Below are 13,354 nucleotides of genomic sequence, written 5' to 3'. Positions count from 1 at the left end.
ACAAACGACACTGTAATAGATTGTAGACGAGTAGATTTTCTCGAGGGACAGTTTGTCTTCGTAAAGCGTTAACAAATCTATTTTGTCTCATACAAAATCTGTTCAACGTGTTCGTATTGATTGTCAATCCAAGAAAGTTACATTGCATTCTAACAAAACTATATTTACAGTCTTCTGTATAACAGGAAAGGGTAAAAAAATTAAACAACAAATTTTCTCATGAATGTTAATTCATATTTAATAAATAAATACATTTTCATTGTTTTTAAAATAAAACTATTGTAAGTGACTTAGTTGTAGCAACTCTCAACAACATTATTTATAATACAATATACAGGGTGCACGCATAAACTCATTAATTGAAAAATTCTCGAAAAAACCATCACTTTACAATAAAAAAAATCGTTTAAAATAAATGATTTTACGTCATACGATATTTTTAAATTATTTGGCTTTTCCAAAAATCTTTTTGCAAACACCCCGCATAAAACACGCGCATAGCGTTTATTGCTTATATCTACTTTTATATAACAATTATAACTAAAGGGATATATATTAGAATGTACTCTTTGATATACATATATATAAAGTTAAGTATAATAAGTTAGTAAATATGTTACAAAGCAAAAAATCCCAAGTATACCTATCAAATAACATTGAAAAAATTCTAATTAACGTGGCTTTAGCGAAATTGGAAAATACTGGCTATATGTCAGCGGATTCCTCACTTTTATGCTTTTATTATAAGTAAAAGTTTCAGTAAGGTCAAACCACAATCGGACGCAAGGAATAACTTCGCGCTCAAATGAAATGCTATAGCGAACGCACACACGCCCGCATGCGCGATGTGAGCTCTATCCAATACAAAAACACTAAACAGTGTAGATGTATTGCGGTACCATGCAGTTAAATGTGGCCCAACCTTTGCGCTCCACGTTAATTACGATTGTCGTAGTTACTACAAAAAAAAATTTACAATGCAGTACTTCCTTAGAGGCGAAAAAAAATTGTTTAAAGGTGTGAACACAAGAATTATACATCTTTGGTTACAAGCGAAATTTACATAAGCATTTTGAAATACCATGCAAGAAAATTGGTATAATAGAGTTGTTACTATTTATTTCAAAAGAAGGGTATTAAGGGTATTAGCTGTAGATATATTAGTTAGACTTGTTAAATAGTAACAACCTTTTTTTTTTTTTTTTTTTTTTTAGTAACAACCTGGCGGGAGTATATAACTAACAACACAAACAACCACTTTTGTTCCACGACTTTTTTACAAAACATAATAAATTTACGAAAAACAAACTTTCAAGTTTTTATGAACTGTCTGACATTTTTTAGATTTGTATTTGGTAGTAAGGTAGTACGTTAAAACGTGCAAGAGTCCCCCAACCCCGGCTCCTGCGTTTTGGCATATACGCTTGCGCTTTTTGTTACCGCACAGTGTTACCACAATTTAGAGAAATATTTTTATTTAAAAAAAATAAAATCTGATGAACTATTAAGTCGAACAAAACTTGTTTTTTATGATGTTAGTAATATAATCCTGGTGGTTCTTCAATATAAATGTTTGATACCATCACCGTTTATTGCAAGAATTTGAAGGTAACGTGAAAGACAAATGAAATACCCTTTTCAAGCATAAAATATGATAACAACTCAAAAACACCGTAACTATCACAAAAAAACTTCAAAGCCGTAACCTTATGAAAATAAACACACCTCGTCGCTTGAAATACGTACAAGATTTGTGGCTTTATGTAACAAACAGAACCGCAAAAAAGTACATAGAGGATCGAAAACTTTCTTGCTCCTGGTAGCAACAGAATAGTTGAAACTGGAGTAATAATAACTTGAATGGTGAATTGTCTACATGATACGTTAGTTTGGCAATATCTCGGAATTTTTTTTATTACAAAATGAGGTTCAGTTTGTTGTTAAAAAGCCACAATGAGTTCCCAAATGAAACTCTATACCGTAACAGCACGTTATTAGTATTTTTATAATACACATTTTAAATATAAACTTTCCAACGGACAAGATCAATTCCATTCTTTGTTATGCATTACACTTTTGTTTAAGAGCTAGAATTTTTTTAATTAAATTTTTAGTAAAAATGAAAATCGCTTAATTTTTAAGAGATTCAATGGACATGGTTGTATAATCCAATAGTTAAAGGTAGTTCTTACATTAAGAGAAGTAATCATTTACAGTAATCAGATTCTTCTCAAAGAGGTTAATTTACGAAATGCTTTCTCGAAACAGGCCTGTTTTGATAGTCGTTACACAATACACATAACAGAGTACGCCGTAAAGTAAAGCCCGCTTATCGGTATTTTACAGGACATGTCGCGAAGAGTGTGCGATGGAATTACACGATTTAATTCCGCCTTCCCCTTTCCATCATTGGAGGACTACGCGTAGGCTTCGTAACGAAGCGTTACGCTTCCACGTTTATATGGCGAACGGCTATGGAGTGGAATTCCCTGCCTGCAGACTTGTTCCCTGAACGTTATAACTTGAGCCTTTTCAAGGCGAGAGAAAATAGGCATTATTTAGGTGTGCATGATCCATCGTGAACCTCATCGTCTCTTTCCGTCAGGTGAGATGGATGTTAAATGCGCACTTATATCTTATAAAAAAAAGACTACATTTAGTAAACGCGATGTTTACTAAATGTGCCAAAAAGAAACTGTCATCTTAAGAACAAGTTGTAGTCTATTGTACCCAAAAGGTTATATTCACTTTTAACGTATCACATGTATGTTCTTAATTAAGGCGACGTATTTCAACGCGAGCCCAGATTTTAGGAGGTGATCGCAATCCGCGCACAGGAAATTAAAATGATTCAATAAGAAAAGGCGGAGAAATTTTGAAACAGATCCGACGTTGACACGCGCCCAATGGCGACTGCCAGGGCAGCGGCCAGCGCGGCTTGTCGTTAAACCTTTGGGCAATTTTCAAGTTTTCGAATAATTGTGAATTTAATAGCTATAGGGCTTCAGTTGAAAACCAAAAGCAGCAGGTTCCCTGTAGCGCTTAAAGAGAAATATCCCCATATAAAAAAATATGTTTTAACCTGTTTTCAGGATTTGATTTGATTAGGGTAAAGTACATCGTGTAACAAATTTAGACAATATCATCAGGTATATCACATATTTTTTTAAAACCCTTATTTAACAATGAATACCTAAAACGTTTTATCTAGCAAAACAGTTTTTCCGATGACTCGCCTTAAAATACAAAGACTTTTTAAATTCTGCCATAAAATACCTTATCATACTGGCTGGTTACACAATTTGTTTTATACCTTAATACGTGATTGTGATGTGTATTTAAAAGTAACCATTATCAAATTTGACCTTGTAACAACTAACGTGGCATGCCAAGTAAATACAGAATTTTAACACAGGAGACCGGCTCCATTTTACATTCATAGATTTGTAAAGAACAGAATATGGACATTGAAAACACATCGTTTACAATCGCAATATAACCCGACAAAATTAAAAAGTACTTTTTTTTAAATATACTGATTTAATTATGTCAAGTAATTCCTATCTTTTGAATATCAAAACGAATTGATATGTCGTTTACGCCATCTACTTTCCCTGTATTTAACTAATCAGTCAATACCCTTACGATTTTAAACGATGTATTCTTGTAAAGCTGGCAAGTTAACATTTGAACCTAAGTAATTGCGCTAGTATCTTCTAACATCAATGCTCTTGTTGACGAAATTAGTACCTTAAACTTCCGCAACACAGTAATGTTTAAATGTTAATTTGTCAGGCTTCAATTAAAATGCTAAAGAACTCCACAAACGCACTTATGACAAATTTGTCTATTTTATAAGCGGCGCTCAATGTGTGGAGCTCGTAAATATTTTTTATAGTAAATCATGTCGTCCCTTTACGGCACGTAACTTACAATTTTGAAAAATTATTTACTTCACAATACACAACAAAACAATTTTGTATCGAACTGTGTATGGCTTTATTCTGTCTAAATTCTAATTTACGACCATCCTTACCAAAGTGGACGATATTATAAATAGAAAAGACAGGCCGCCAGGCATTTCTTACGACGCGCGTTGTCAAAGGACGAAGTTATGCGACAGAGCATTTTCATTTTTACTTTAAAAACAGACTTCAAAAAGGGCTTCCGTCTTTTTTGCATCGGACAAACGCGATGATAAATTTAATTATAAATTATAGATATTCCATCAATTCGCATAAAACGTGAAACACACATTGAACGGGTGCGGGTAGGGCGCGTGGCGGGTCGGGAGCACGGCGAGTGCAATTCCGTGTATTTATAAGGAAGTCTCGCGCCCGCTGTCAGTGTAAGTTCACGCTTAAAAGCTTAGGCTCCGACGTTCAACATGCGAACGACCAAGGGACTTTTTTATGACACCAAGTAACGGAACGAACAAATGTGGTGTTAAGCGACAAGCCTGTTTAAAACAGTTGCAGTGCAACTTAGAGCTTTAAATCGCAAAGATCTGAGGAGCATTACCAATGCGCCCGTCACCCTGACACATAAGTTGACAAGTCCCATGTGCTTGTAATTTCACCGTTACGTATTGTATAGGAATTTGTTCTTGCAGATTATGTTATATAAGTTTAACTGAAATTAAGAAACTTTAAGGTGCTCCCATATAAATTTAAAAATTTAATGTTCTTTAAACATACAATAAGAGAAATCTGAAGAGAAGTCTGTTATTTAGCTTTTATATTCCTCGCATAGCCGTGTCCCTTTATACAGTATACCGCATAGGTTATTAAGTGACCATCATGCCCGTGAAGTATAATTTATCTAACTAGTCTCGTATCAAACAGTAGAAACAACAAGCCTACATAACTGGTACAAAGTCAACAGTGTCTAGGATTAGAATAGTTAACGCTTTTTTGACCGACCACCTTTGCTTTAGCCTTTGCATTTTGTAAACAATAACATCAATTATAACTTAAGTAATCAGTAATTATAGGATAAATAGCAGTGGCGAGACGTCAATATAGCTCGATTCCCACCGGCTTGCCTAAGATATTCCACGCATCATCAAAAGATTGTACCATGCCGCGCGCGTACCTCATCACATAACTGACTTACATAATTTAATACTGATGGTACAGAGTACAACAGCTTCCCGGTAGATTTCAGTTCGGGTCATATTTTCATTCAGAAACCTATGCGCTCAATTCCGAATACACGTACCCATTTGCAACTTCGTTCGAGTTTATTTTGCTCCGGCTTTACTAACGAAAATTTTCATGTCTCACCACTGATAATAGACAATAATTTCAATTCTGTTATTATTCGTAAATCAAAAAAGAGACAGCAAAGAATCTTTATTCAAAATCCTCTGTAAAAATATCCCATAAAACTGAATTTTACTTTTCACAATAATTTTCATATTTAAAATGCCAAAGTTTTCAATGCAAAAGTTTATGAAACAATTAACTTTGAATAAAACATGGATTTAGCCTCCATGCAATTTAAAGCAAAGGTCGTTTTACATAGATCGGTCACATGTGTCATTTTATAATTACGTCCTTATCGCTATACATAATTTATAGATTTAAGTAGGTATAGTAATGAATAAGTTCATGGCGATTCATAATAAATGAAAAGTGCCTTGAGTATAGGTATTCCAAAATTAATATTTCTGGGACTTAAATCGAAATTGTTTTGAACAAGTAATAATTCTGGAATTGTAATAGAATCTAGTACGGCGAGGTCTGATTCCACCCTTACGGGTGTAACGCAATTATATTAACATACTGTATTGAAAACAAAAAACATAGACAAAAAAATATGTTGGAAAAAATGACGAAATTTTCCTTTATATAACTTAACTGTATATATATTTTAAACATTATTCTAATTTGAAATTTTATTAAATGTTTTTTTTATGGACACTTGATAAAATGCACTGAATGTTAGACTAGAAGTCTTCGTGATAGGATGCTGATTCTGGCAGACGTTTTATAGTAAAACTAATTTCTTAGGTGTTATTCTTTTTAGCTAGCTACATGAAAATGATTAAAGTGTTTTTAATCCTACAAAATTTTATTTAGTTTTAATAAAATGCATACAGAATCAACAAGTTCTAGTTAAATTACGTCCAAACCTCGCAATTAACCTATGTTCGAAATGTTTTTCAAATTTCTAAGCTAAAATTCAACAATATTGTGAATAAATTCGTAATTCTTTTCAATATATTCTATTCGTTAGTTAGAAATGTAAAATTGTTGCCAATTCGAGGTTTATAAAAACACCAATCCTTAATATAATTGGAATCAAGATTTTATTAAGCGATTTAACAAGTTCTACATTTCTAACGAATCTATAATTTTAATGTGATGCTTTTCTATATAAGTTTTTGTGCTTGAAAATAAATTATTAAATTTTTGTGATACTACGAACTATTTCGACTATTTCCAACGTATGTACAATTATTCTAAATAAAGATTGAATTTATTAAAAATGTTCTCGTAATTAAGTCGCTTAAATTAATTTAATACTTTATGATTGGTAACGTGCAAAGAAATTACTGTAAATTCTATTCACTCATCATCACACGCGATCCTCCACCATTAATGTTTCAAAAAGAGTTCTACTATGAAACAATAACCAGTTTAAATTGACACACGATCCATCCATACCGGACAGTAAGTTACCGCGGGGTCTTCTTGTATTTGTTTTTACTCAAATTAGCAAAAACCAACCAGTACATGCTGAGCTTATAACATTCACATACTGTATCTCGAGGCAAATTTCACGCGTATGAGAAGTTTTTTTTTATTAGTGAAATAACTACTGATTTGAAAATCTTAAAATATATTATTCTGCCGAAACTGACTTTAATAATGTACATTTAATTAATGTATCATGTTAAAAAAATATATTTTTCGTTTGTGGTGTTCCAAGTCAAGTTGCAGTTTGTTTGCAATCAAGAAAAATTGTGTCAATCCGCATGTGTTCAAGTACTGCGTACAATAGAGTACCAATATCAGGTTATCCATTACCTTCGAGATTCGTGAAAAAGTAATCAATCTACGTTTTATTTTCTTTTTCAGCTAATACACCCGGTTGATAGTAATAGTTGGTACGATGTAATACATACACTGTTAAATTTAAACAACTATTCCAATATTGAAGTCACGTTCTCGGGCGAATAACTGGTTTTATTACTAAAACCTCGAAATGACAATTATTGCTTATACCATCTTTTACAAAACTATACAGAGTAACTTTTGACGACAATTAAATAATTACATCACAACATAGAACGTGACGTGATATATATTGACGGGACGAACAAGACGTGACCCTGGTAGTAGGCGATACATATACCCGTAACATTTTCAGTGCCACTCAACAGGTTTTAATCGCAAAGATCTCAAGGGCACTGCCACTACACCCGCCATCCTGCTATATAAAGTCCAATGTGCCCTTAGTTCCTAGTTGTCCCTTCGGGGGACATACTAGGCGGTCGATTTTAAAAAGCTAGTTAAAGAATTCGTACGAAAGAGATCATATTTTTAAAGGCATCATTTGAATCTGCAAGGACGACCTAGGAGCGCGGCGGTTTTTGGACAGGATTTTTTTAACACATGTTAAGAGTCGAAAGGTCTATGCTGGGTATCTCGTTAAGGGACAAAGTCCGGAACGAAGTTGTACGACTAAAGTTGTGGACATCGTCCTGAAATGTAACAAGCTGAAGTGGCAGTGGGCTGGCCACATCTGTCGCAGAACCGATGAGCGATAGAGTAGACGGGTTCTCGAGTGGAAACCACGTCTCGGCAAACGTAACGTGAGTCGCCCCCCTGCAAGATGGACTGACGATGTGAAGAAGGTCGCGGGTAGTGGTTGGATGCGGAAAACGGGTGATCGGGCACTATGGCGTACACTTGTGGAGGTTTAAGTCGTGCAGTGGACTGCAATAGACTGATCGATTTATTGATTGAAGAGTCGATACTACCTCAGCTCGAATTCAAAGTTTTCCTGTAACAGTACGGTTCATTTTACTTGGGTCGAGCGGTAGGGATACTGGCTTATGTCAGAATTTATTTTTTTACAAACGAAATTAAAACCATTCGAAAAATGTATATCGTATGCTATACGTGCTCTATTCAGTTCTGTTGATATAAAAAATATCATTGGTATATGTAAAGTACCATTGAATATTGTTTTCTTATAATTTCGAAGCAAGTTTGTTTTTTTTTCTATCTTGAAACTTTTTAAGGATCGTATTTTCACACCTTATAGTAAATCAGTGTATATCCTCTATTTTACTATATATTTTTTTCAAAGTGATTGATTCAATACTTTCATTGTTATGCAGAATCAACAAATGCCATTTGAGATAGTATAGACTCTTAAATATAATTTCTATTCCGATTATTGAATCTTCTATTCTCCATTTTGACTATCTTGCATTTTTTAAGTACTTAAGATCTTTTGCATGCGGATTTACACAATTACCATTTTTAAACCACACCACATTTAACTAGTCTCAACTTGACTGAAAATAGTATCAAAATGTCGTAAAAATCAATATAACCTTTCTTAAGTGACACCTAACACCAAAATATCTACTCCCATACATGGACCCATTTTCGTTTATTCGGTCACTATACCTATACCAAAACACATGTCTTTTCAATAGGAGACAAAGTAATTTCCACAAAAATGTCTTTGCAGTAATGGTGTATATTGTCAAAATCATGATCATATAATTGGAATCTCTATGACAAAGCCGTAGAATGTGTAGAAGGAAATATCATAACTCCGCGCGCGTCACTAGCGTCTCATAACCCAGATTCGTCATATTGTACTTTGAAATTTTACTAAAACCATTATGATTGGTCAAAATACAATTTGACACCACATAACACATCAATAAACGACCGCGAGTCCGCATTCACGGCTATTACGATTGCGTTAGTTACAAATACGCAATACAGAATTAAATTTGTGCATCACTATATCCTCTAACAGAACTGATATTGGCCGTACACCGCCTACAAGACCTCCTATTGGCTAGTGCGGCCCTCTAAAAGAGCTGTCTTTGGCGTAGTGTAACAAGAAAAGTATGATAACTTCATTACAAGCAGCAGCGCGGCTTATATGTGTGTGTGCGCGCTCGCCGCGCGCTATGTAAGCACGTATACATTCGCATAATAATCGTGAAAGTGCATCGCGAAATTATGCTAATGTGTGCGTCCGTCCACGGCACGCGGCGGGCGCGCACACATACAAACCGCGCTACTACGTTTGTTTGGAGTTATCATACTTGCATTTTTATAGACGTCGTAAGTAATTTACCTTCAAGGAGACCTCCTATTGGCCGATGCGGTTTTCTATCACACTAAACTTTTACGTCAACTTTGCCATAGTGTTAATGTACCTCTAGATTGGCACGTTTGGAAGTCCGAACACGTGATTGTATTCATTGTAAATTTATAAAGCTGACCGTACTTTGATGTAATCATTAAATGGCATCTATAGATATTTGTTTAATGTGTAATAAAAACGGCAAGCCATTTCTATGACCGAATACAATGCCACTAAGTTATCTGTGATATGACTAAAATCCGACATGAAAATCGACAGTTAATATCTCTCAGTACATTTAAAACACCTTTTGCTATTCGACAGGTAATAGGCAATATGTATTTTGTATTACACAACATCACATAAGTTGCTCCGATCCCACAAACACCTAAACCCGAGGTAATGCAGAAAAGTTATGTTTTTTATTCTACATTGACCCGGCCGGGGCTGGGTTCTATACCCAGGACCTCAGAGATGGCGACACCATGAAAACCGGTGTTCAAGCCACTTGACCACCGAGGTCATCAAATGTATGCACAGCGCTCGCGACTGCACTCGCACGTAGTTATCAGTAGAGTGTCCCCGCATAGCGCCTGCACATGCACTACATCCCTAACTGACAATCTCATACCACAGATAAGTTGGTAATTGTATACTTTGGACAGCCATACCTACTATCAAGTAGTTACAAAATTACTACTTCAATTTACGATCACGATATAAACCTTTTCTTAATTTTTTTTGTAGATAATACAGTTCCAAAGTCGAAAATAGACTCGTGAATTCACTTATTTCAATACAAATTATAATTAGTAAATCCATTCAACATACGAAGTTTCGAAAAAAAAGATGGCACAGAAAATGAGACGTTAATTCTCAATGTGGTTAAAATTTCAAAGTCAACAATGTTGAAAAAAAATACGGAACCCCTCACTGGATTCCGATGTTTGAAATCTTGAACATTCGATTCGAAGTCCGAACTCTCTGGAATATTCTAGAAGGCTCTAGAAATTCTTACAACGTTCTACCGTTCTGCGTGTGCAGTTTAGACTTCCGTGCTTTTTCCTACATGTCCCTGCTTGTTGTCCGGGATGCCTGACGCGCTGAGTTTACGCGTACGTCCAGGAAATATTCCGCTGAACAGGCGACCTGCAAAACATCATTACCTTAATTATTACCAATTAATAATTTTCGCCTGATTTCTAAGTTTTCGGCTTGAATTTTGGAATGCGTGATGTGATCGACCCAGTGTGAAACTCTTGGTTTTAAAAGTTCTGCTTGGCCCGCGAATTAGGTATTTGATAATATTGTACATAGCTATCTCTAATGATTTACAGTTTTTGTATTTTGTACTTAGAAGCTCCTTAATCCGTCTGTGGACAGTAATTAAATAATATCGCAGACCAAAATGCCACTTTTTTCGTGACGTACATATACTTAATAATTATACACCCACCAGGCGATCGCTGTTCCCCCGGGTGCCTCGGCGAAGTGGCGTGCAGCGCGTTGCGGCTGCCCTGCTGGAACGACACTGACATGCCACTGTCCAGCGAGCCTACAGATCCTCGTCGTTGTAGGCGCTCGACGGCCAGCGCAACTGAAATGTTAGCAACATGTAAATACGTGCATACACACACGAAAAACCATAGATATAGATAACTCTAAGATAAATTTATTATATATCCCGCGGCGTACGATTCCTGGCTTTAGAGGGGGTTTTAAGCATGCAGCAGCCAAGATTTGGAATGATTTACCACCACCCTTGCATGGAAGTACGTCCCAAACTTTTAAGTCCAAACTAGGGAAAATATTTTTAACCGCTCAGAAGTAGGATGCTGAGTCACCCCAAGGTCATCTAAATATGATGTAAATTGCAGACATATTTTGTATCTATATGTCTCTTTCTCCTTCTCTCTCTCTCTCTCTCTCTCTCTCTCTCTTTCTCTCTCATAACTGTTGTGCTTTTGATTCATTTTTGTTGCCCTTCAAACATTTATTTTATTCCTTTTTGTTTTGTTTCTTATTCCACTTTTTATATTTAAAGAAATATATTTTATTTTCTGTTTCAAAATTGACAATCCCTATCAGTTTTTATTGTGTAAGTAAATTATTATTATTATTTTGTTTTCTTTTCTACTTTCACGCTCCTCATAGCTTGATTAATGATCTGTGCCAATTTTATTTCATAAATATCCTGTTACGCAAACGCGAGACCGTAGCTCCTGACAGGGAGGTTCTGATTGAAAATCAGTGGTTTGCACGGCGTATTATACTGAGCCCAGAATCCTCGCCACATTTTTATGATCATAGATATACTTTTGTATTTTTAGTTACCATTTACGACTATATGTAAGATTTTTCATTTGTATATTTTATGTTTTTTTTTGTATGTGGCAAACAAATGGCTTTGACTTTGAAATTATTTTTATGCCTTTTATTACTTTACCATAAGTATGTACCTATAACTCAAGAGGTCTGCTAATCTATATACTACAGATCGTAGCTCTGAAAAAGGTCAAAATGTCGTCATATATCCAGATGGCACTGATCAATGGCCTGGAAGTAGTTTATATTGTCTAAATAGCCATGAATATCAATTAATTCCTCTTTCATAAAATAATAATAACGTACACACTCAACATGGCCCCGCACAAGGGAAACCCTGTGTCGCGGGTGCCATGGAGACAAACATAGACAACCACAAATTACACCCAAACTCACGAAATAAATGTAGGCCATACAAATATTCCTCCCGGCCCGGGAATCGAACCTGGGACCTCTGCATGGCAGACCGGCATGGTAACTGTTCGGCCACAGAGGTAGTTAATATGAAATATAAGAAGTCAGTTTTTTCCTTCTTCAAATATTGATCATGAGCTAAAAATTTTTTCTGAACTTTTACAAATTTGCACATCAATAGATGGTATTGTGTGTTACAAACTAATTTATAAATTAACGCTTGCTAATAATCGACGCCTCCTACGTAAAGTATCGTATTTCGAAATTGCCAAGTTTACAGGAGAGTGGTTTAAAGTTCTCCGTTTCATTCGGCAAAGCTTGTTAGTCACATAGAGTGATTATAATAGATCATCTAACCGATATCTAGGATTTTATAATACTCTATGTGAGTAACGAGTTTTGCCGAATAAAAGTGAGAATTCTAAAGTCACGTGTTATGCTTATTTCAGTGAATTCAGAACTTTAAAAGGCTCCCTTATAAACTTGGCAATTTTGACATACGATACTTTACGTGGGAGGGGTCGATATGGGTAGATGGCGTCAATCCAAAACAAAATAAAAGAATAGCCGATAGTATCGATAAAAATCTGTGCAGTAAGCGCCATCTAGAAAATATGTTTGTTATCACTTGAAATTATGACTAATTGCTGCTCGTCAATGTTAAACAAATTAGTTACAAAAATAGCTATTCAGTACACGTCGCGACATCTGGTGAACCAATAGGTACTAAATAACCGACTACGCAGTCTTGTATCGCGTTTAGCTCTCTCGTTCTCGTAGTAGTTATCGTAGTTCTCTTGATTTATTAGTTCATGCCATGAGTCACCGAACTTTACTTTTTTTAACCGACTTCAAAAAAGGGAGGTTTTCAATTCCACTGTATGTTTGAGAAAAAATATTTTAATTGAAACTGACTCATGTAATTATCATTGCGCCTAAATTGCTGACCGACTTATTAAATCCATGTGTGCACGCTCATGTGATATTAGAAAAAATAACATGTTATTTATGTAGGTTTAGTCTGTTAAAAAGCATGCGAATAAATGTATAATTAATAACACTTTCAATACGTTTGCATTCCTAATGTTTGGCCGGGCACAGTGAAACTACTTATTTTGTACATGTCAACTTCCAAATAACCTGTGTTTTCACAAATAACTTAATTATGATTGTGATGTTTTGGTACCGATTGTACCCGATTTTGACGATTTTTTCTTTGTTGGAAAGAGGGTACCTCATTATTGGTCCCATTTAAATTTGGTGAAAATAT

At 35.1% G+C, this 13,354-nt stretch overlaps 1 protein-coding gene and 1 long non-coding RNA gene across 3 annotated transcripts in view; both read right to left on the bottom strand.

Moving 5' to 3' along the window:
* Window positions 1–1,051: 1,051 nt before the first annotated feature.
* On the bottom strand, window positions 1,052–3,467 carry LOC113228127. The gene is made up of 2 exons (XR_003310270.1): window positions 1,222–3,467; window positions 1,052–1,188 (listed from the first exon to the last, which is right to left on the bottom strand). It is a non-coding gene; the product is annotated as an uncharacterized LOC113228127 (long non-coding RNA).
* Window positions 3,468–8,465: 4,998 nt separating this feature from the next.
* The window catches only part of LOC113228126 (IQ motif and SEC7 domain-containing protein 2), a 343,310-nt gene continuing 338,421 nt past the window's right edge, over window positions 8,466–13,354 (bottom strand). For both annotated transcript variants that reach the window (XM_026461306.1, XM_026461307.1), the window contains 2 exons: window positions 10,802–10,942; window positions 8,466–10,494 (listed from right to left, as the gene is read on the bottom strand). In XM_026461306.1, the coding sequence (XP_026317091.1) occupies window positions 10,391–10,494; window positions 10,802–10,942 (245 nt within the window). In that variant the 3' untranslated portion in view covers window positions 8,466–10,390. The remainder of the gene's footprint in view (window positions 10,495–10,801; window positions 10,943–13,354) is intronic.

The sequence above is a fragment of the Hyposmocoma kahamanoa genome, unplaced genomic scaffold (assembly GCF_003589595.1).
Source record: "Hyposmocoma kahamanoa isolate Upper Pololo Valley unplaced genomic scaffold, ASM358959v1 224, whole genome shotgun sequence".
NCBI classification, from domain to species: Eukaryota; Metazoa; Arthropoda; class Insecta; order Lepidoptera; family Cosmopterigidae; genus Hyposmocoma; species Hyposmocoma kahamanoa.
This window is presented reverse-complemented; position numbering and strand designations above follow the sequence as displayed.